Raw genomic sequence first — 23,054 nt, forward strand, 5'->3', positions numbered from 1 at the left:
ACATACAGTCACAAAAAAAGCTTAAAGGTCGTGGTTGTATACTGGTAATTAAATTATCTATCTCACAAAGACCAAACAAGAAGTAGCTTTAAAGGAACAGTAACACCAAAAAATAAAAATGTTTTTAAGTAATCATAATACAATGCACTGTTGCCCTGCACTGGTAAAATTTGCACATTTGCTTCAGAAACACTTCTATAGTTTATATAAAAAGCTGATGTGTAGCCATGGGGGCAGCCATTCAAGCTGGAAAAAGGAGAAAAGGCACAGGTTACATAGCAGATAACAGATAAAACACCATTGTATTGTACAGAACTTATCTGTTATCTGCTAAGTAACCTGTGCCTTTTCTCTTTTAAATGGCTGCCCCCATGGCTACACAGCAGCTTCATTTACTAAACTATAGTAATGTTTCTAAAGCAAATACACCAGTTGCACCAGTGCAGGGCAACAGTACTTTATACTGTAGTTCCTTTTATACACTTTGATTTTTTGGTGTTACTGTTCCTTTAAGGTGGCCATACACATTAAGATCCGCTCGCTTGGCGAGGTCGCGAGCAGATCTTCTCCCAATACCCCCTGCTACGGGTGGGCTATATCGGGTGAATTTAGGCTAATTCGGTCATTAGGCCCGAATTAGAATGTCAGTTTATTGGCGCAGTAGGTTTGGGGACCACATCAACGAACCTATGTGGTCTCCGTTTCGACTAAATTTTTTAACCTGCCCGATCGAGATCTGCCTGATTTCAGGCCATATATCGGTCAGGCAGGCCCGTCGTTTGTGCCCCTACATGGGCTGCCGAATTGCTCTGATATTGGCAGCTACAACCAGCCCGTGTATGGCCACCTTTAGTCTCCCTGTGTAACAAAAAACAGAATTTTTGTGATTAAAACAATAGGCAAAAAGTATGTTCAGCAGAAACTTTATTTATTGCATTCATTCAATTGCTCCTTTAAATGCATGTATGAAATATATTTAGGGGGCTATATAAAAAAGGCACTAAGTTAGCCCAGGTGCAGTAACCCATAGCAACCAATCAGCAGGTAGCATTTACTGGTCACCTGTTTAAAAGCAAATATCTTATTGTTTGCTATGAGTTACTGCTCCTGGCTGAACTCAGTGCCTTTTATTACATATGTATATGTTACACATACACGTTTAAAGCTTACTCCAGTTCTAGTAACCCACAGCAACCAGCAAGTAGCTTTCTGAAAGCAAACACCATGGGAGCTGCTGAACCTGGAAAAAACTTTGTGGCTGTTTGCATTGCCCCATTAGTACAAGTGGGTGACCAATAATATGTGTGGCCATTATATTTTTATATTCCAGGCATATATTTGTTTATATTATTACTATTTCTGTGCAGCTTACCTTCATAAGTATAGTACAATACCTGTATTCTGATACACTGACTAAAACATTAAACTAAACTTTAAGCAGCTATAGTGCCCTCTCTAGGACACAGGGCACTTGATCGCCAAAGACGCCGCTACCAATTTATGTTAAATAGGTTCTTTTTTATTTTGAAATGTGATGATTTTCTGGGAAGTAAATGTGTTTCCAGTGCTGAAATGTACGGGCTGAGAGTGTGTGGCAGCCAGTATAGTAGGATGCCTTGCTGGTTAACCTCTGCCACTGCACTAATTGATCCTGTCTCCTTCCTGCTGTGTGATCTGAGGCAGCCTAGCGGGCAAAGCCATATAAAGAAAAGCAGCTTTGTAAATGGAGAATGGGAAAGGCAGTATCTGGCCCAGGCTTTACCAGTAATCCTGAAAATCGAATGCACAATTCTCAAACATTTAAACACAAAAAATGTGTATATTTGTTGTCATTTGCATACAAATTACATGGATGTCTAGTCCTAAAAGACACTGTTAGGGCATTGATGGGATGTTGTTTCAGCTACTGTGCTTCAAGCAACCCAACGCCTCATACTTAAATGCTCCAGCCTTCTGAAAGGTACAGTAGCCGCTTTTTAACTGTAACAGGGCTTCATAGTGGTTCTTCAAAGAGTTCTACATCTCGGGACCTATATTTAGGGATCATTAATTAATATTTGGATTTTCGTGGTTTTATAGTTTTTTTTAAACCACGGCTAAACTCATTTCCATGAATGTCAGTCATTTATCAAAATATTCAAATGGAAAAAAAGACACAAAAGAAAATGGGAAAACCACAACTTTTTTATTGTTGTACAAAGGCAAAAAAATGTGTAAAGCTCTAAAACTGAGAAGCAAAGAAAGATCTTAAAAAGGACACCTGCCATTGAATTCTACATGATCTCAGGCAGGTTTTACATGGTGTATTTTTGCATTTGGATTTGTCACAGTTTTGTCGCATGATGAATCACAACAAAATTGTATTTTAGCAAACTATTACATCCACATGCTTGAGGCCAGATTCATTCTATAACATAATAATGTTATACATCGTTATAGAGGTGTGGGATCCATTATCAGGAAACCCATGATCCAGAGAGCTACGAATTATGTGAAGGCCATGTCCCATAGACTCTGTTTTAATCAAATAATTCACCTTTAAACAAGATTTCCTTTTTCTGTGTAAAAAAACAAACAAACCGTGTAGTTGTGTTCTTGATACTAAGATATAGTTAATCCTTATTGGAGGCTTTAATTGGGTTTTATTTAATGTTTAAATGATTTTTTAGGAGACAAAGTAATGAGATCCAGATTAGGGAAAGTATTAGTGAAAAAGACCTGGAAAACCCCAGGTCCCTAAAATTTTGGATAGGTAATTAGTGGAAAAGACCTGGAAAACCCCTGGTCACTAACATTTTGGATAGGTAATTAGTGGAAAAGACCTGGAAAACCCCTGGTCACTAACATTTTGGATAGGTAATTAGTGGAAAAGACCTGGAAAACCCCTGGTCACTAACATTTTGGATAGGTAATTAGTGGAAAAGACCTGGAAAACCCCAGGTCACTAACATTTTGGATAGGTAATTAGTGGAAAAGACCTGGAAAACCCCTGGTCACTAACATTTTGGATAGGTAATTAGTGGAAAAGACCTGGAAAACCCCAGGTCACTAACATTTTGGATAGGTAATTAGTGGAAAAGACCTGGAAAACCCCTGGTCACTAACATTTTGGATAGGTAATTAGTGGAAAAGACCTGGAAAACCCCTGGTCACTAACATTTTGGATAGGTAATTAGTGGAAAAGACCTGGAAAACCCCAGGTCACTAACATTTTGGATAAGTAATTAGTGGAAAAGACCTGGAAAACCCCAGGTCACTAACATTTTGGATAGGTAATTAGTGGAAAAGACCTGGAAAACCCCTGGTCACTAACATTTTGGATAGGTAATTAGTGGAAAAGACCTGGAAAACCCCTGGTCACTAACATTTTGGATAGGTAATTAGTGGAAAAGACCTGGAAAACCCCAGGTCACTAACATTTTGGATAACACGTCCCATACCTGTATTCATTGTTGGAGATTGTAGGCACTCGTGGTGGTTATAAGTAATATCTTTGGAGCAGCACGTTTGGTCCCAGGTACTAGTGCATTGCCAGTATTAGAGTGACACTGATCTGTAAAAAGAAAAAAACAAAAAAACAAACTCTGATAGAAGATGTTACCTTAATCTAGAAAGCCTTTTTCTGGCTCTATCCATTAATCCTACTTTACTCTTCCCAGAGCTCTCCTGTCAGAGTTAGCACTGTATAATAATCCTTTTACAATACACCAGCTTGGGGAAGTCTGATCTGTCAGCAAGAGATCAAGGTTAGTGTTGCTGTTACTTTTTTAGGCTAGGATGCTTTTAGGATGTTTTTTTTTTTATCTTTCTTAATTACGAAATTTAAAAAAGGTTTGAAATCATACCTGGTCCTTTTGCTGTAAGTCAGGATCAGCAGTGCTGGTTTGGAACTAAAAAGAATAGAATGTGGCGTGTTCTATTTTAGAGGAAAGAAACCATGTGATTTTGTTGTTTTTCTTTTTCCCATTCTGTCCTTTCGCCATCTTTTTTGGTTAACCATAAAACAAATAAAACATACCACTGAAAATAATGCTTAGCAGGCTGATGTGATTGCACAGTATCATATTGTTATATTCCCCCAACCAGAATCAAACCCTTATTTACCATTGACTGATTTCATTTTAAACAAAACAAAAAAACACAGTCTGTAGCTCTCAATATGACACAATCAACTGGCAGGTTCTTAAACCGTAGTATTGGATAGAGACTGTATTACCTAAATTAGCTTCATCTCATGAAAATAAGAATATACTGTATATCAGAATATAAGCAATTAAAAAAATCTGTTCTGTACCTTTTCTGAAATAATTATTTAAGAACAGTAGAACTTTAATGTTACGGTTCCCAGGGGAGAGAGACAAAATGGGAGGGAAAAAAGATGCCACGTGCAGTGGCAATTTTGTAAAAACGTTATATCCGGGTATGTAAAAAGAGGGTTTTATCTTCTCAGCAGTCTGTCTTCTCACAGTCCTTTGTATTTTTTTTTTGCAGTTCTCAACATTGCAGCACTGTGACATTTTTGTAGCATACATTTGGACAGCCCTGACTAGTATACAGGATAACATTTCATAACTGTTTACTTCAGTAAGTTCTGGAGGCAGAGATTCGAGAGCCAAATAACTGTTGTGCAACAGGTCATACATGACAATACACGATTGCAGAAAGATTAGAATATCTGGAACCATATAACTTTTACCCTCCATCAGTGAGGAATGAAGAGCTTTGTGTTGCCAGCCACTGGGGACTGACAGTAAGCTGTGCACATAAATAATATACAAGATTAGGCCACAGACATCAACATTGTGTAACTGAGCGCAGTGTAATCCCAAGCGTGCATCATTTTATCCCAATGTACAAGGAAGTTATCAGTGCCCCACGCCTCATAAAACGAGAGGAAATTAAAAACATCTAAAGTTGACTCCAGTTTGCCTCAGAATGGAAAATATAATCATTCCTAACTCAAAGGGTTATATCTCAGTAACCTCTTATTTCTCACGTGCTAACAAGGCCTCAAACCTTTCCTTGAACCTGTCTAAAGGTGGCCATACACGGGGTGATTGTAACTGCCGATATCGTTTCGGCAGCTTATCGGCCCGTGTATGGGAACTAACGACGGGCTTGCCCGACCGATATCTGGCCTAAAATTGGGCAGATATTGATTGGGCAGGTTAAAAGACGTAGTCGAATCGGGGACCGCATCAACAAGCCGATGCGGTCCCCGATCCAACTGTGCCCATTGCCGCCGTTACAATTCGATTGAATTAGCCTAAATTTGCCCGATATCGCCCACCCGTAGGTGGGGATATCGGGAAAAGATCTGCTTGCTTGGTAACCTCGCTAAGCAGGTGGATCTTAACGTGTATGGCCACCTTAAGGCAGTAGTCATCAGACTTTTTAATTTATCAACACTGGGCAAATTTGCACCTGGTTAGTAACCCATGGAAATCAGTCAAATTTTTGCTATCATTGTTCTAACAGCAGCTAAAAAAAATGCTAAATCCTGGTTGCTATGGGTTGCACACTGGGTGATCTCAAGCTCTTTATCGCCATACATTTTGTAACTCTGTGAGCTCAGCATTAAATGCCAATCACCTAAAAGCACTGGTGCACTTTGTTGACAATTGTTGCTCAAAGATGTTACCTGTGAAACCATTTCATTTTTTAACGGACTCATCAAGTCATTTGGTACTGCCAGGCAGCATGCTTGAGCTGGATTTAAGGGTTTAGAAAGTGCATATAAAATGCTTTTTTTTTTTGGTGTTATTTTTCCTTTAAGATCAGGCAGCTACTGTATCGTTATAGGGTAATACCTATGCAATCATTGCAACGCAGAGACACTCAAACACTAGTGCCTCTATCATTAGTAAAAAGGGTCTTTATTTGTATCTGTAGCAGTAGAACTTGTGTCTGTACTTGCCTATATTAGCAGTAAAGTTGGCTTGCCATCAGGTTGTTTTATAGAGAGCTGTGACTGTTCACATCTTAAATTCAACCTTTTCTACTACCATAAAATGCAATTACATTGCCAAAAATAGGTGGCTGGTTTGTAGCTATGTTCAATCAAGAAAGTTGTTTGCAGGTTAAAGGAGAAACTAAAGCTTAACTTAAGAAATAGGCTAGAAATGTTACATTATGTTTTGTGCTTCTGTACCAGCCCAAGGCAACCACAGCCCTGTAGCAGGGAAGATCTGTGCCCCCAAAGATGCCCTCAGTAGCCCCCATTTTCTTTTCTGCTGATTCCCTGCACATACTCTGTGCTGCTGTCACTTACTGAGCTTAGGGACCCACTCACAATATTCTGTATATATAGAATATAAATGTCACAGTATTAATTCAGATTCTCATTACATGACAGCTCTGAAACCAGTGCAGTTAGCATCAGAATTTAATAATCAGCCCTGTAGCATCCATTTATATGACAGACAAACTTTATTATCTGCTTATTAATTTGCAGCGACCCCTAAGTTTAGCTTCTCAGCACCTGCCCGGAGCCCACTGAGCATGTGCAGAGTCACTGACAACTCTTAACAGAATCCAGGATCACGAGCTCCTGTGTCAACTGTAAAGATCATTACTACTATAGAGATGCTGAAACTCTAGAAACTGTAGGCTGGTGCAGTAAGTTCATTATATAAAATGATGCTTTTCTAGCCATATTCATTTCTAGGGTTTAGTTCTCCTTTAATATAATAAAATGAGTTGGCACTTCCATCCTTGCTGTTTTTTCTAACCCTTAGAGAAGCCATATGTGTGCATGGCATTTAAAGGCAATGGAGCACCATGTCCTCTTATTTACACCTCACGATTAGCTTGTATACCGGATAATGTGAAGCTTACGGGGTGTTGTTTTTACGTCTGATATGAATTAAGAATCTCGGCTTGCCTATATAGCAATTCAACATATATTAAGTATGCTTTAGGGATAGCCGCATAGCCCATTATGATGATTCCTTTTTCCTTTTCAACTGACAGGGTCAATAAAATCTAAAGCTTGTTACGCAGTGCCTGTGTGTGGTCTCATCGGGTGCTAAGGAGGAATGGGATAGAGCCTATAATGTAGCAATGAAGATACAATCCATTTCTCAGCTCTTGCAATGTGCACTTATGAAGGAAATAACCATCTCTACTCTAATCCTTAGGAGAAGGAAGAGCTCATAACCTTTTTCCAGAGCTTATGAGGTGTTACTTTCCTCCTCCGACTAAAATCAGAGCACTGCCATTCTTCTCTCTTTTCTTCTTGTTTGTATCCCATATGCATTGCATGCTATCTGTGCCATAACCAGAATATAAAGTCTATCCTCATTGTGCTTCCTCTGAGTGCAACTGGCATAAATCCACAGATTTATTTCCTTCTGAAAGTCTTGCAGTTGCTTCTCTTGAAGATATGTAACCATATCGCTCCACGAGGGATTCCATGATCACTAAAAAAATGTATTAATGGCTGCATGCCACCAAATATTACAAGAGCAGCAGCAGTTGAGAATTAGAGGAGAAATCCTTGGCCTTCACTGGATGCAGACCACATTGAGGTTGATTAATATTTTCTCCACCGTGCCTGCGTGCCGCCAGCAGGCCTAAGACTGCGTTCAACTCTCAGTGCAGCTGAAAGCAGAGAATGCCCAAAGGAGTGGCCACCTACAAGCTCTGGCCATCATAGCAGCAATAGGGAGATACGTGTGCCTTTCCTGTTACCTTATCTAGCTTAATATTCTACCTGCTTGTTTTTAAACTGGTGCGGATTTTGGACAAAACTCAATTGAATCAGTGTCAAATCTTGTGGGCATGCTGATTTATTATGGTTTGGGAGTCAGACCAGCAATACCGTGCAAAATATGAGCCGTGGAGCCCCTTTTCTTATTTTATTATTTTACATTTTGCACAAGGAAGCATTTTATTTGTCAGATAATTCTTTCAACAAGTAAAAGTTTTCCACCTTATTGAGTGATATAATTTACATGAGTCAAACAGCCCCCTCTTTTACTAGTACCCAGGCCTAGGTAATGTATCGGGGTCAGAAGATGGATGAATACTACTTGGCCCACTGTTCTCTACACACAGAACAATTTTAGTTGATTAGAATCCCCAACAGGGGGGTGCCTTTGGTGTCTATACACACAGAAGCAGGCATTGAACTGGTATTTTCACAGCCAGCAATAATATAATTTGGACTCTGGTTGTCACTACATATAGTTGGACAACTTTACCTTCTGTCTCTAGAACTAATATTCTGCCATGGTCCTAACTTGCTCAAGCAGAGATTTTGGATCCCCATCTAAAGGCATAAGGAACTTTGTTCTCAGCTGCCAAAAGTATAACAATTTTCATTGGTTTGGAGGGGGTGCATTCTTTATTTGACAGTACCTAACCATTTGGGACAAGGCAGGTGGAAAAAGTACAATGACTTTTCTCTTAATATAATTGTATTGTGCTGGGAGCAGTGTGTGTTAATATCAGATGAACAGAAAGGCAAACCAGCATTAAACACCACAACAGAGAAACTTTCTCCCTCTCCCCCCTAACCCATTCCCCCAAGGGAAGTCAAGGCCGTAACCCTTCCCAAGAGCACATATTTGGAGTCAGAAATGTGAAATAGCCTAAGTGCTGTCAGAACACGGGAAGGCTAATAAGATTTGACAGTTCAAGGGCTGGAAAGCACACTAATCTGCCGTGCCCTCCCTGCCTGTGCACAAGTGTAAATATGCCAAAAAATGTGCTTTCCATTTAATGGGTGAAGAAACAATTTCAGCCTTCGGTTTTTATTTTGCAAATGTTGCCGAGTCGGAATGCCAACTTTGAAACCTTTTTTTGCTTGACGGCAGAAGAGCATGGAAGAAATAAAAGGTACATGTGCAGCTTCAGGGGCTGAGTAATGTAGAGACAGAAGCAAGAACATTCAGGGACATCCTGTAGCTCTTGTTGCCCAGCTGTGTTGGGGAGTTGCAGTTCCGCAGCAGCTGCAGGCCACAGGTTGAAAATCTCCGTTCTAGACGGACGACACGTTGTAATAGTTGTAATAGGAGGCTGCAGCAGTACATCTACATGGAGCACTCTCTGTGTTTTTATTTATGTCTCTCTGTGAATTCTGTTGTAGGCTTTGGAGGCCCTGGGGAGTTTACATCACTCGGCATAGCAGAAGGCTGGTTCCCACAGAGTTTTTCAGAGACTGACTCATGGTCTGTTTTAATTGTTTAGCTCTCAAAATACAGCGCTTGCAAGGGTGTGGCACACAGAGGAAAGTCTACTGTACTTATAGGGCAAGTTCAGAAATGTTTCACACATAAATCATGCTCTTGTTCACATTTTCTTTCAAGCCTTAAAGCAGAAATGCCACCTTGCATGTAAACACGCTGGGCCACCTTCTCACATATCCCATGCCAGCAGCGCCTGATCAATACAGGCACATACTGTTCTGCCGTGAATCAAACACTCGCAGCATGCAAACATATATAGCTCATGTTGGATCCATATCCATGGTGATAAGCTTACCTCGGAACCAGAAAAACCCAGAGTGTTGTATTGGGAATAATTAGGGAAAAGCACTTTCCTAATTAAATGTAAACAGAGTACCAATACTTCTGTAGCTACAGCTGCGTACTGGATTGGCCGAATAGGTACAAAGTCACACAACTATCCAACAATCTACTATATTTGTGTGTCTAGAATCTTGAATGTCATATAGATACTCCACTACAGTTCCCAATATCCCCCCCCCCCCCCCCGTCCTAAACAGCCTTCTGCCTAAAATGCTGACAGTAGTTTCAACAGCAGTTGATGAGCCACAAATGGTACTTGCCTTATGTATATCTAGAAAGTAACAAGTGTCATGTTTTGTATATTTATTGATTTTCCCTCAAAAGATTCTTCTGATGCCAGGGGCCCAGAGAAAACAATTTTCCTGTGGAATAGTCCTGATTGGAAGGAGGTTTATGTAGTGTAGATAGGGGTGTAAAAGTCTTTAGACCTGTATTAAATGGGTTATTCCTTGCCTGAATAGTATGTAAGGAAGTGGGGGGCCAAGGGACACAGATCTGTGCAAGTTTTTGCAGCTGCCCCTGAGAGTGGAAGGAAAAGCAAAAGGGTGGCAGGGAGAATTGCCGCCAGTCTAAATAAGTCCTGCAGGGTCTACCGAATCCAGTAACCCTATGAAAAAGCATGTGATAAATAGGATCTTATATATCACTACTTATTATACATAAGTATTGTTCACCCTGAGAGTACCAAGCTGGTCAGTTTGCTTGATATCCCCTTGCTCCAGGTACAATGAGGAATTAACTTTGATCTATTGAATGTCTGGTTGCTATGTATTACTGCGCTAGGGTTAATGTGCATCTGTAGCCAATGAGGGCTTTTGCTTTTTATTAGGCCTTAGACAAAACACACTTATGACTTGGTCCCAAGAGCCTTACAAATTGAAAGCACCATATTTTGGTATTTTAAGCAAAGAATTTGACTTTCCATAAGTGATGGATGATTTTCTAAAACATCTTCTTAAAGCTTAGAATGTATGAAACATTTTTATTATACTGACCCTTTAACGGTATTGCGCATAGTTTCCATGCACAGAGTGCTAGCCTGCTATTGGGTTCATGAAAATCCTGAAGATTTATTGTGTGCACCATATGCAGATCAACACTGAAATACTTGGATATGGCAGAAGAAATACCTTTGTCCTAACCATGCCAAATAAAACACAATTAGCAATCAGGCAAGTTATATCCTTTTAGAAAATGAAATACATAAAGTACATGTTTGAAAATTTTGAAGGGGAAAATAAACCTTATGCAGAAGTCGGTGTTAATCTGGCACTTTTGTTCCCATACGTAGGCAAAGTCGGGAACATCTAATTGTGTGCTCAGAACGTTGCTTTCAGGCTTATTTGTCTTTGTGGGGGGCAGAAATGTTGCTTGACTGTATACACATTCTTTGTAGATTGAATAGGACCCACTATGGTTTCAAAGGACCGCTGGACATTAAAATATTACTGTAGAATTTTGTTTAGTACAAACATACTGTAGTTTTGTGGTACCTAAGCTCTAAGAGAATGCAGGGGTATTTCTACGTCTTCTTCTTCTAATGCTACACTATCAGAGGTTAGGCAAGAAGGAAGATTAATCTTTCAAAGAGACTAGAAAACCCAGAGCAACAGGAGAATGAATATAATCAGTAGGGAGTTTCCAGCAAGGGCAAGGGGTTTGCATGTTCTTCCCATGCTTGCTTGGGTATCCTTCTAGGAACTCACACTCCAAAAACATACAGGCAGTAGGGATGAGCAAATTTTTGTATCAGGTTTCGAGGCGAAAAAACTCCTTATAAATGAATAAGTGAATGATGAACAATCTAGGTAAAATGCATAAATGAGCCTGCACTATATAAATAAGACATAATAATGGTGGCCTAATCAATGGTTTTGATCTGTTGCTATAGCGGGGAATACATCAGCCAAGGAAAGGGATATAGCATCTCCCATACATGTGTAGATCTACAAGGATCAATAACTATTGTGTCAAGCGATAGCCTTAGTCTAGAACAATTGAAAGTCGTTTTAGGGGACATTGGCAACTTGTACCAGGCCTATTATATGTGGCATGCCAAACGGGCCTGATTATTGAAGCTTTTTTTTCTTGAAGGACTGAAACCTACAGATACTTGAAATTGTTTTCAACCCATGGAAATATAAAGTCAGAACCAGAGAGTTCCAGAGACAGCAGTTACTGGGACAATAACTGACTTTATACTTATCTGTTCATAAAACCATTTGATGAAAGCCCTACTGATAAATACGGATTCATTCAGAACAGCAAGAGCGAGTGCATGTGTAATAACCCCCTGCCCAGGCTTTCCTCTCTCACAGTATCCTTCTCTCCAGATGTTTGTGATATCATGGAAGCAGGGAAAATGACCAGAGAGGGTGACCTGGGAGGGCGATCACGTGCTCCTTGGCTTTTTAAAATTCCTTGTGTTACCCTTTGAAATGAAGGGACTAGGAAATGACTGTGAATACCCCCAGGGGCTGCAAAGATTATTTCATTTGAAAGGTAAACAACAATATGAATCAAGCTCATAAAACAGACTGTAACATAAAAGCTCTGAATTTAGCCTGTGTTTGTTTGGTGGAGACATGCAGCCCCTCTCTCAGAATACCCTTTTCCACCCCTTCTTTATCTTATATAAAACATCAGGCTCTCTAGTCATGTTTGTTCATACCAAAAAACCCTCTGCTGTGGTCCATGAAGGAACTGTAGCCAGTAACCACAAACCATCCTTATCAAAATGTTAGCCCAAATGCCTTTAACTCCCTATGTCCAAAGCCAAATTAGCAAACAAAAAAATTGTAGCAAACAAAAAAAAATTCACCTTAGGTAATTATCTGTGGTGCAAAGTCTCCTAGACGTATGGCAGCGCCCCAACAATGTATAGAACAAAGCAGAAATAGAGACTGCACTCAAGCAAAATTTCAGCTGGGGAGCTTACTCCATTTATTATGCCAATGTACCACCAAAAAAATCAACATTTCGTGGGGGCACTCCCTTCCCCTAATGAAGGGAGGGAGTGCCCCCCTCCCCCCAAAACGTTGATTTTGTTTTGTGGTACATTGGCATAATAAATGGGGTAAGCTCCCCAGCTGAAATCTTGCTTGAGTGCAGTCTCTGTTTCTGCTTTGTTCTATACAAAGCCAAATTAGACCATACAGAGAAGATAATTAGTACATTTATGTTCACAAATGATTCTACTGATCTTATTTTGTACAAAAATCTGAAATTATTCATGTGTTATAGAGCATCAGCTGATATTCCTCTACTGTTGAAAAGTCCATTTCTCTTTTAGTTCACTCTTTCTGTTTAAAAAAAACCAAAACACATATCCAGTGTCAAAGCCTTTTTTCTATGAGGTAGTTGGAAATAGACTGGAATTTTTTAGTCTGCGTAAGTAAGCACCAGCCTACAATGCTGACAATCTAAAAGATGGGGTAAGCTGATAAAGGGGTGGCACATCATACAGGAGTAGGAATGGTTAATGCGAATGTTACAAAGTTGTAATATCTCTATTAGCAATATATAATGTAATAGGAGGGATAATATAAGTCATAAGAAGCTTGTGCCCAGCCAGCTTAAGACACAATAATGACTTTAAAGTGGAAATACACAGCCTGATACAAGCCTGCCCACTCAGTCCAGAAGCTTATTGGCCCATGTATGGAGCCCACCAACGGGCCTGTCTGACCAATATCTGGCAGGTTTAATTTTCTGTCTGACAAGGACTGCATTGGCATTTAGATGCAGAGTGCCTGTAGGCCCAGCTGTATGACCCCATTGTTGGCTGCAGTCCGATTTTGCCGGCTTGAGGCTGAGCAAATCAGGCCCAGGTTTCACCAAACAAGCGGATCTGGGCCAGATTTATCTATCCACTTGCTGGGCAGAGTATGGCCAGCTTTAGCCTAAACTTGCAAAGAGAGCCATGTCCTCACAGAACTTGGATGGGGCAAAAGGAAAATAATTGTTTATATTAATATTTCTATATAAAAATACTATGGGGAAAAAAGAACCCCTTTATCATTTATTTCATCAGTTTTCTTTTCCATTATTTGTTTTTATGAAACATCCCCTATCTATGTGGCTAAAGCCACACCGGGTTATTTCTCCTCTAGCATATTTCTGGTGTCAAAAAAATACTGAAACCACCCGTGCGGCCTGTCATTGAGTTTAATGGCAACCACCTGTCTTTGCTGAAACAGCCATTTAGGTGGCCCATAAATGCACCTTTTTTTTTTTTTTTTTACTTTAAGCCATCTGTACCATTTCCTTTAGACTCAATAGGTATCACTGGGTTTCCTCCACTGGAAGAAAAACCAGGTGTAACTTTATCCTGAAAAAAAAGAAAATCCTTGAGCTCAACCTTATGAAGCTCTATTATAAGTGTTGAGTGTATACCTATGGGCTTGGCCCTCCCAAGTGATGCCCATAATGATGTGAATGCAGTTGGCACGAGATTTCACATATAACAGGTTATTGCTTTTGCTTTGGGTTGGTTGGAAAATATTCATTGGATGGTATGACAAAGAAGAGCTTGGCACCTATAAGCATCATCTCCTTACAAATCAACTGGTTATTTTATTTATAAGTAGCTGCCCCATTTGTGTAGTTTGGCTTTTTTTATGTCATATTTGTATTTTTCCTCTGTTTTCTATAGAAAGAATCATGTTCAAGCGGAACATCAGAATATTTTGCGCAACCCAAAGGAATTGAAATGACCAACCTACTGACTACACCAACTCAAGCTGTGCTAAAGAACATGTATGTTATTATTTCACTTGACAAGATAAAGAAGCCATTGTGTTGCATAGATATCTGCATTTCCAGACATTTCTTGTAAATTTCCATGCAATGTGTTAACTTCTGTTTCAGCATGCTCTTATTATATGCATTTAAACTGGGATCCTAGGTTTTTAAGAGGTAATGTTGGGGGGGTGGGGTCAGCAGACAAACTCTACAACAGGGGTGGGCAAAGTTTTTGGCTCGGGGGCCACATTGACTCACAGGCGGGCCAGGCCGGGCCAACTTCCTCCCACCAGCTCCCCCCCCCAGCATCCTCCATCTCCCCGACCTGCGGCTCCCTCCATCGTTCGGCTGCGTCTGTTTCCCGGCTCCCCGCTGCATCCTTTTTTATGGTTGCGCCCCCTGCATATACAGCACGCACGAAGTGCAACCAATCAGGGCCCAGAAATTATTTAAAGGGACCCGGAGTCAGCGGGCCGGATTAAAAAGGCCAACGGGCCGGATGTGGCCCGCGGGCCGTAGTTTGCCCACCCCTGCTCTACAATGTCTTGCAAACAGCGCTTGTAAGATGCCTTGTTGCCTCAAGGCTAAAAACATTCAGATTTTAGTCTTCTTCTAACGAACGATCGGTCTGTAAATAACATTCAGACTGAAATTGTATGATATAGCCCTTAAAATACAATTCGAAGGATGTTCTGAACATGAAATAGTTGTCAGATACCAATTGTACCAATGTGACTTCCATTGTAGGTCCCCCAAGGATATTGTCAGATACACAATACATGCGCTGATTTTATCGTTATCCGACCAAAATTTTCTAACCTGGCCGATCAACTAAACAACCAATCACCATAGTACGAAATTATTGGGACAATAATTCAGAGCCCACACATGGTCCTAAAATCATACAAAGCGTAGTTTCTTACGATTATATCCATACATGTATGGCCAGTAGTACAAGGCGGGTTAAACTATAAATAATAAGAACAAGTATGTAGCAGAGAATTGTCTATTATAATTGTGAACTACTGCTCAAGGTCCAAAACAACCAGTGCAAGAATTGGTAGAAATTTATTAGGTGCCTAAAAAGCAAAAACAATTTTTTTTACCATACCAAATGACAGTGGTTTCATATAGTGGCCATAGACTCCAGATGAGGCTTCATACAATAATCAGTGCATGTATGGTTTGAGACAAGGCGACCAATAAGGGGCAAAAGCCTTGGATATCGGTCGTCTCGTCGATCTGGCAGGGCGGAAAAATTTGACTGGGCAACTTTGAAAGTGCTTGAACTTTGGCAAACGTTAATGCTGAATCGTCAGAAGGGGGAGAATTCTTTTGTTTCTACCTGCATATCGGACAATTCAGCTCTTAACGTTACTGGGGTGGATGAATGATCTTGCTGCATGGTTCTTAAGCTCCACCCTTCTAGGTGTTTTGCACCATCGGGGGCTTTATCGGAGGAGGTGTAGTATCATAGTGGACTACATTTTTTTTTTATACGCAATGTATATAAACATTTTGCAAAGCATTTCAGGTTGAACTATCTGTATCTGCAATATTGTGGCACTAACTAAATTCATAAGCAATTGGCATTGCCAACACTGTCCAGAGCAGGGGTGGCCAAAACGTCGATCACGGTCCTCCACTTGATCCCCCATGGATTTCTGGTAGACTGCGTCTAAGCCAGGAAATGCAGAAGTGCAGCGTGAATGCGGAAGTGCAGTGCTTTTACGGCATATGCGTACGTACACGGGGAGGATCGCTGCGCAAAAAAGTCTGGGCACCCCTGGTCCAGAGGGTTATAATATGATTTTGGGCACTTCATGGTGTGAATTTCTACTGAAACTTTTTATGTGTAACTAACAGCAGCTGGCAGAGGTAAAACCAACCTTTAGCAGGTCAGAATATTCACACGTTACACCAACCTGTTGCCAATTAGATTATTGGAATGTACACATGTTGTAAACAGACTACAACGTGTAGAACTGATTGGACAGACTGTCCTGTGATCAAATTATATTCAGATGTGCCTCTTTCAGGTTGGTCTGTAAGGCACTGGCAGGTCCAAATGCCAAAGAAACAGATCTGGCCATGTGTCAGTACTGTCTGATCGTGTATATGGAGGGCCACATCATATATCTGATAACTTTTCCAGTGCTGGTAGGTTTGATGATTTTAAATCTTGACGCATGTACAGTCCTACATCATATATTAAAGGTGGCCATACACAGGCTGATAAAAGCTGCCAACTCGGCCACTCCACAGCAAGTCTGCGGCTTATTGGCTCATATTTAGGCCTTCTGGAGGCCTGCCCCACTGATATCTGATTGAAATTCAGCCAGATACCCATCAGGTTAATAAATCCCATCAGATGAGAAACTCATCAACAAATTGATGCAGTTGTCTCTCAATGAGTCTCCCTAGTGCATCTTATCTTGTATCCCTACTTTCCGGTTTAAGTATAGATTTTCATTGACTATTGGTTAAAGGTTAATAGAACAAAGTATTTAGAACATCACTAATATTTATAATATTTTTACATATGGCTGAACAGGATCGGAGTAGATCTTGTGTTTCCTAACATCAGATCATTGCTGCAGCTCTGTCAGATTTTACTCTCACTTTAGTTTTGCTAAACAATTAACTACAGAGGTAGTGAAAGTCATTGATTTCCATCCATAGAATGGATGCTTGGGGCAGGAGAACATGGTGCTGGTCCTGAAAACCCGGGGCCAGGTAGGTAACTTTAATACAGTATGTAAATGCCACGAGAAAATAATCATATTTATCAGTGAACACTGGTAACTCTCTTCCCACAAACACACTGTAGGTGGTCTGGCAAAGCTGAGCTCCCCATAGTATTGGCCTTTGTGGGTAGCCCTGCGTGTATGGCTAAATGCATGGTACAGGGTGCAGCAGTACATTAAGGTGCAGCCTACATCTTCAAAAACCCTATTGTTTCTACAAAAATGTAAATCTATTCATTATCCTTTTGTAAACAATGAAAAAACTAAAATTGTTCTGGTTAAGGAGGCCCTATAATTGCCTTCAGAGGGTCTGATGCAAGGCCTAATCATTTACATCATATCATTTATCCTTGTTCTGTGTGCTACACATACAATTTGTGTGTCAGCGCTCCGCCGCCTCTTTCTGCCTTACACTGCAAAAAATGATGGCACAAGCTAAAAATGCATTGAGTAATACCACTGTGCGCCTAGGGACGTGTTCCTTGAAACAAATGTATTTATTCGCTCATTTTTTTTTTTTATTTGGTCTTTTCTGTAATGTGATACCAGTATGTTATATTGACCTGAACATCTGCAACACATTTATTTGGTTCAGGCTGAACCTCTCCGTGTTTGAGATACTAATTGTACTTATGTGTTTTTGTATCTGTGTCAGTCTGTCTATCTACATTACTGTATGTATAGGAATAATGTATCCCCCTATTGCAAAGGCCTTAGGTCTGTGTGTATGTATATATATATATATATATATAATATATAATATAGTATATGTCTGTATGTATCCCCCTATTGTAAAGGCCTTAGGTCTGTGTATATAATATATATATATATATATATATATATATAATATAGTATATGTCTGTATGTATCCCCCTATTGTAAAGGCCTTAGGTCTGTGTGTGTGTGTATATATGTGTATATATATATATATATATATATGTATTCAATCCATAGAAGGCACTCATGATGATCCTGAGTTGATTGAAACGCGTTGATTTGGGCATCTAATAAAGGACTATTTTTGCAGTCTGTATCCCGTGAGTGCTTTCTATGGATTAACGATAGTTCCCCTTTAACAAGCTTTTGGCTGGCGTTACCATGAAGAATGGATTATGGGGGAGGGAAGATATAATGTTAGTAGTGTAAGGTCATTCCTGCATATGGTTCCAGGCCCAGGTTGCAGCTTCTGTACAGAATGCCAAGGGCAGAAGGAAGTAACCAATTATCCTATGCCCTGTTACTAACATGTAAACACTGCCAAGAGCATTTTCTTATCAGCACTCCTTGCTGCTTGCTCTATGGGCATTGCCAGCTATGAATGCCAAGCTGCCCACCTTTTCCATCCCACTTGGACATTAGTAAACCTGTTGTGAGTTCCCTTGGCTGCTTTCAGCCTTCTGGACCCAGCACCATTTCTGTGTAGGTAACTCTTCTCTCAGGGAGCTGAGCTGGGTACCTCATTCCCCCAGCTTCTCCTGGCCTTAGCTTTCCCTTTTTTATTCCTCCATGGCAGTTGGTTATTTCAGCTGCCAGATTATCCCTGGAATTCTGTTATCTCACTGTATGAAAGAATACGATTGTGTAGGTGCATGCATGCCTATTTCACAGCCTATATATCCTTGATAAAGGTCCCAAGAATGACAGAAACATCATGAAGTTAAAAGCACATTGGAGCACAGAACTGGAGCACTGGTTCATTCTTTAATTGTACATAAACCAGTTAACCATGCACCAAAGGAATTAAGCAAGTCAGAGTGCAGATATACATATATAATATAGGGTCCAAAAGCATGCTTTACTATTGGAAGTATTAGGGGCTTCACTACAGTAGGTCCTGTGGGTGCAATTCGAGGAGTGTGTGCTGCAGATAAATTGCCATATTATTCTCCCACTAAAATGTTACTTGTCAAGTTGATATATGTTTGTCGGCTGTGCTGCATTACAATATAAATGTTTTGTGAGCCTATTAAAGTGGTAATGAATTGCATTAGTGGTAATGAGAATGATCTTTGCTGTAATCTCTGTTTTTTAAATTACAGAGTTCGGAAGACAAAAATAACAAAGGACATCAGTGATGAAGCGGAGAGAGACAGTCGGATGTCTCCTAGCCTTGGGCTGGCAGACACTGGCAAAGCCGATGCAAACAATATACAGAAGGCTCTGTCCAAAGCACAACCCGAAGAAAAAAGGGCAGAAGAACCAAACGATTACATAAATACTGAGAACAGTTTGGGGCTTCCTGTTCCCAAAGTGGAAAATGATGTTAATCACAGACAGCCATCTGAAGCTAGCAGCCAGCAAAAGCCTCAGTGTGCCGAGTTAAAGACACAGGACCTTAGCAAGCATCTCTCCAGGCTCTCTGACTCAGCAAAGCAAACACAGAGCCTCAGAGCGAGTGTTATGCAACAGAAGAGGAGACGACACAGTTCCGAAGGGAAAGAGAGATGCAAAAAATCTTGTTTAACAAGCGATACATTCATCCAGCAAGGCATGCAAAGAAACGAGGCTCAAGTGAAAGATCTAGAGCATGTCCCATTAGCTTCACAGACTGATCCTGTCCGACATGTTTCAGCAGATAGAGGTGACACGTTGCCAAGCAAGCCAGCAGCTATAATAAGTGTGGCAAGCAAACAGCAGCAAGGTGCCTTGTCACTCTTTTCAAATATACACACTGAGCAAAGTGTAAAAGCTGCCGAAAGTAAGGCCAAAAAGTCAAAACTTCAAAGGCCAAAGAAGATGCATTAGTTTGGTTCCAAAACGTCATTCATTAACAACCCTTACATTGGTTTTAAACATAGCTGTATTAGCTCCTTCATTAAACAAGGACCTACCTTGAATAGACACTTGAAGAATGTTATCATTCCCTCTCTCAGGATTTGACTTGTATGGTGGCTTGGTGCCAGGCTGAGCTGGCTGAGGAAGTCTAAACGCCCAGCAGTGCCAAAACACAATAGACTTCATATACATTCAATTATGATTTTTGCTGTAGCTAGCAAATAGTGAAAAAAAAGATCTTTGGAGAAGTCCCAATTTGTACAAAGTGCTTTTCAACCTATGGGTGTGTAGACTGCCATTAAAGGCAATAGGTCTCTGTTTATACAGCCCCACGCCACTTCTCAGTGGCTTATCAGTTATTTACATGGAAACATCCACAGCTACAGAGGAGCTCATTCTGCCAATGGATACTTGTAAAAAGTTTATCTTTCCTTTGGAAGGCTAAGAGTATATTGGATATAAGTGTGTGTATGTATTACAAATATGCACAATCCAAAGAGAAACAGCACAGTGTATGCAACCTATATGATCTAGAAATTATGGGTTATTATCAAAAAATAGGCATGCACCCTGGGGGTTGTGATACACAGCTGCCACCCACATACACCCTTGGTGCAGTACAAGTGCACTCTGAGTGTCATTGCTGGTGCTTAATTAAAGGGCTCCAGATGTGCAGTGGTTGCACAAGTGCTCGAGCTTGCACCATTGGAATGGTACTCCTGTGGAACAATGCACAAGTAATGGTGGCACAGAAAGACAATTATGTTTATGGTGCTGGCCATTTAATATTTTTGACCACATGTCAGCCATGATGGTAAGTACAATAAACAAAATTATAACATTTCCTGGATATGAAAACCTTCAAAATATTGTTCCTGTTGGTCTAGTGAGTAACAAAGCAGAATGTTGATAAGGACATATCCTTTCCTAAAGGCCTATAAAAGCTGATGTTGTCATTCCACAAGTTGCTCCAAATTTCTGTGTGACCTAGGAGAAAGGGCAAGTGAGTTTTCCTGCCTTAAAATGTCTTCTGATTTCTTGTGTTTTCTTCAAGAACATTTCCTGTTGTACTTCTGATTTACCTTTAGATTTGGTTGTTTCTCAATGTCTAATTCCTGCCAGTGTTTTAGATTGCACTAGGCCAGTGTTCCCCAACCAGTGGCCCAGGAGCCACTCACCACCCCCTTGGATGCTGCTCCCAGTGGCCTCAAAGTAGGTGCCATTTTTTTAAATTTCTGGCTTGGAGACAAGTTTTGCAAGTCAAGAGACACAGTTTTACTCCAAGCCTCCTGTAAACTAGCAGTTCACATGGGGCTACCAAATAGCCAATCATGGTCCTTATTTGGCATCATCAAGAAACTTTTTTCATGCTTGTGTGGCTCACCAACATTTTTTACATCTGAGTGTGGCTCACACAGTATGGATCACGGTATGATCCAATTGTTTGGCCCCCTGGCCAGCTATCATATAGGAAGACCTATCAGGAGAGGACCATGTCAGAGCACATATGAAGCCCTTGTGTCTGATTTTCTAACCTACACAATAAATATCTATACAAGTTTCATCCATATATTGGTGGGGCAGGCCTTCAGGAGGGCCCTATACTTCGGTTTGGAGGGTCAGCAGCTTATATTTGTCTGTGTATGGTCACCTACATATGTGCAAAAATAGGTGGGATTGACTATAGACTCATATGATTTTAGCGTTTTTGACCAACTGGCCCATAGGCATATTAGGTAAATGCCAAAAGCAGCCTAATGTGTGAGTAGCTTGGAATACTAAAAAATGTGGCCCCATACAAAGGAACATCATGCACTAGTACACTAACAGGGCATCCTGTGGCCCCAGCAATCTGGGTATCAGTTGGGATGGTTTTCCCTTTTGCTTGAACGTCTCGTGTGATCACAAATTGCTCAGGGGGTGGGGGCGACGTGACTGTATGAGGAATTGGTCTGTGTGTGGCCACATGTACATTGCCTGAAGGAAAACATTTGTGGAGCAGTTGATTTTATAATCTGCCCAGGGTGGAACACTCTATTTAAAATCAAACAAGTAAAGAGCAAACAAAAGCTCAAACCCTTATGCCAAGCAAGATTTACACTTTCCTGATCGCAGAGTGGGACCCGGAGCAGCACTTTCCGTGTGTGTCAGTCACTTTGATGTGAGCGGATCCTTCTCTTTTTTGTCTATAACATTTCCATTGTGCCCCCACCTAATAGCATCACAACAGGCTGGTACTGCTAAAGTCAATATGTATCCTGCACCATGTTACATTCTAGCCGAATTTGTTATCTGTAAAAATATTGTTTTTAAAATTCACAGAAGCATTCCTCTCTTAGACTTTGTTTTGCCGGGATTTATTGCGGTGTAGCAATGGTTCGGTACAAATACATATTTTTTTATTTGTTCTTATTATTTTTCATGAAGTAAGTTTAAATAAAGTGCCTTGTACATGTTTTGAGAGCATTTATAGAGTTATTTGCTCAGAGAAGGGGTGGAAGCAAAAGCTTTTCTTAAAAAAATAACCCGAATGTGTCAGCTTGTTTGCCTTGTATTAGAAGGAGATAAAGGAGGATAACAGGTCTCTTTACTGTGTGCATTATATCATTAGCCCTACATTCTATTTTACAAGAGACTTGACTTTGAAGAACATACAAAGCATCGTTTGAGGACAAATTGTCTGCAAAACCATTATTGTTGCAGTGTCTGTGTCTCGTGGCTACCAAACAACCCTGCAATTCTAGCTTGTGGTTTCCCTAATGGCATCAGTGAATGCAGTTAATATAAGAAGGATGTGGTGCCCGTCTTGTACCAGCTCAGTATATATGCATTAAAAAGGCCATTATTGTGCATACACCAAGCCAGTAGGAGGATCTGGCCATGGAGGGTAGCAGAATGGGACATTTTTGACAGAGGGTTTCTACTGAAACTGGAGAACTGGGCAACCAGCTGACAGCTGAGATTCAGTAAAGATAAATGTAAGGTTATGTACTTGGAGTTTATCACCATGTCAGGATGCTTATACCCTTAAAGGGAAAGCTAGGTGTGTCCTTTATGAAAAAAGATAATAGATATTGTTATAGCACCTAATGGTGGGAATTCAAGATCTGCTTGTTTGGTGTGGTTTTCAAATGAGCAGATTTTTCCCTTGATATGCCCGTCTTGAGTTGGGCAATAGGTTATCCAATCATTTGGCTTGTTTGGATCATAACTGCCACCATACAGGCCATCAGATAGAGGACTGCATCAATGCGCA

The 23,054-nt window shown here is 40.5% G+C and overlaps 1 protein-coding gene across 5 annotated transcripts in view; it reads left to right on the plus strand.

Annotated features, from left to right (window-relative positions):
- The window catches only part of slx4ip (SLX4 interacting protein), a 93,708-nt gene extending 71,454 nt beyond the window's left edge, over positions 1–22,254 (plus strand). For 4 of the 5 annotated variants that reach the window (XM_031901418.1, XM_031901417.1, XM_012962570.3 and 1 more), the window contains 2 exons: positions 14,188–14,291; positions 19,063–22,254. In XM_031901418.1, coding sequence (XP_031757278.1) covers positions 14,188–14,291; positions 19,063–19,768 — 810 coding nt within the window. In that variant the 3' untranslated portion in view covers positions 19,769–22,254. 5 annotated transcript variants of the gene reach the window in all.
- Positions 22,255–23,054: the final 800 nt, after the last annotated feature.

Source organism: Xenopus tropicalis, chromosome 5 (assembly GCF_000004195.4).
Source record: "Xenopus tropicalis strain Nigerian chromosome 5, UCB_Xtro_10.0, whole genome shotgun sequence".
Taxonomy (NCBI): domain Eukaryota; kingdom Metazoa; phylum Chordata; class Amphibia; order Anura; family Pipidae; genus Xenopus; species Xenopus tropicalis.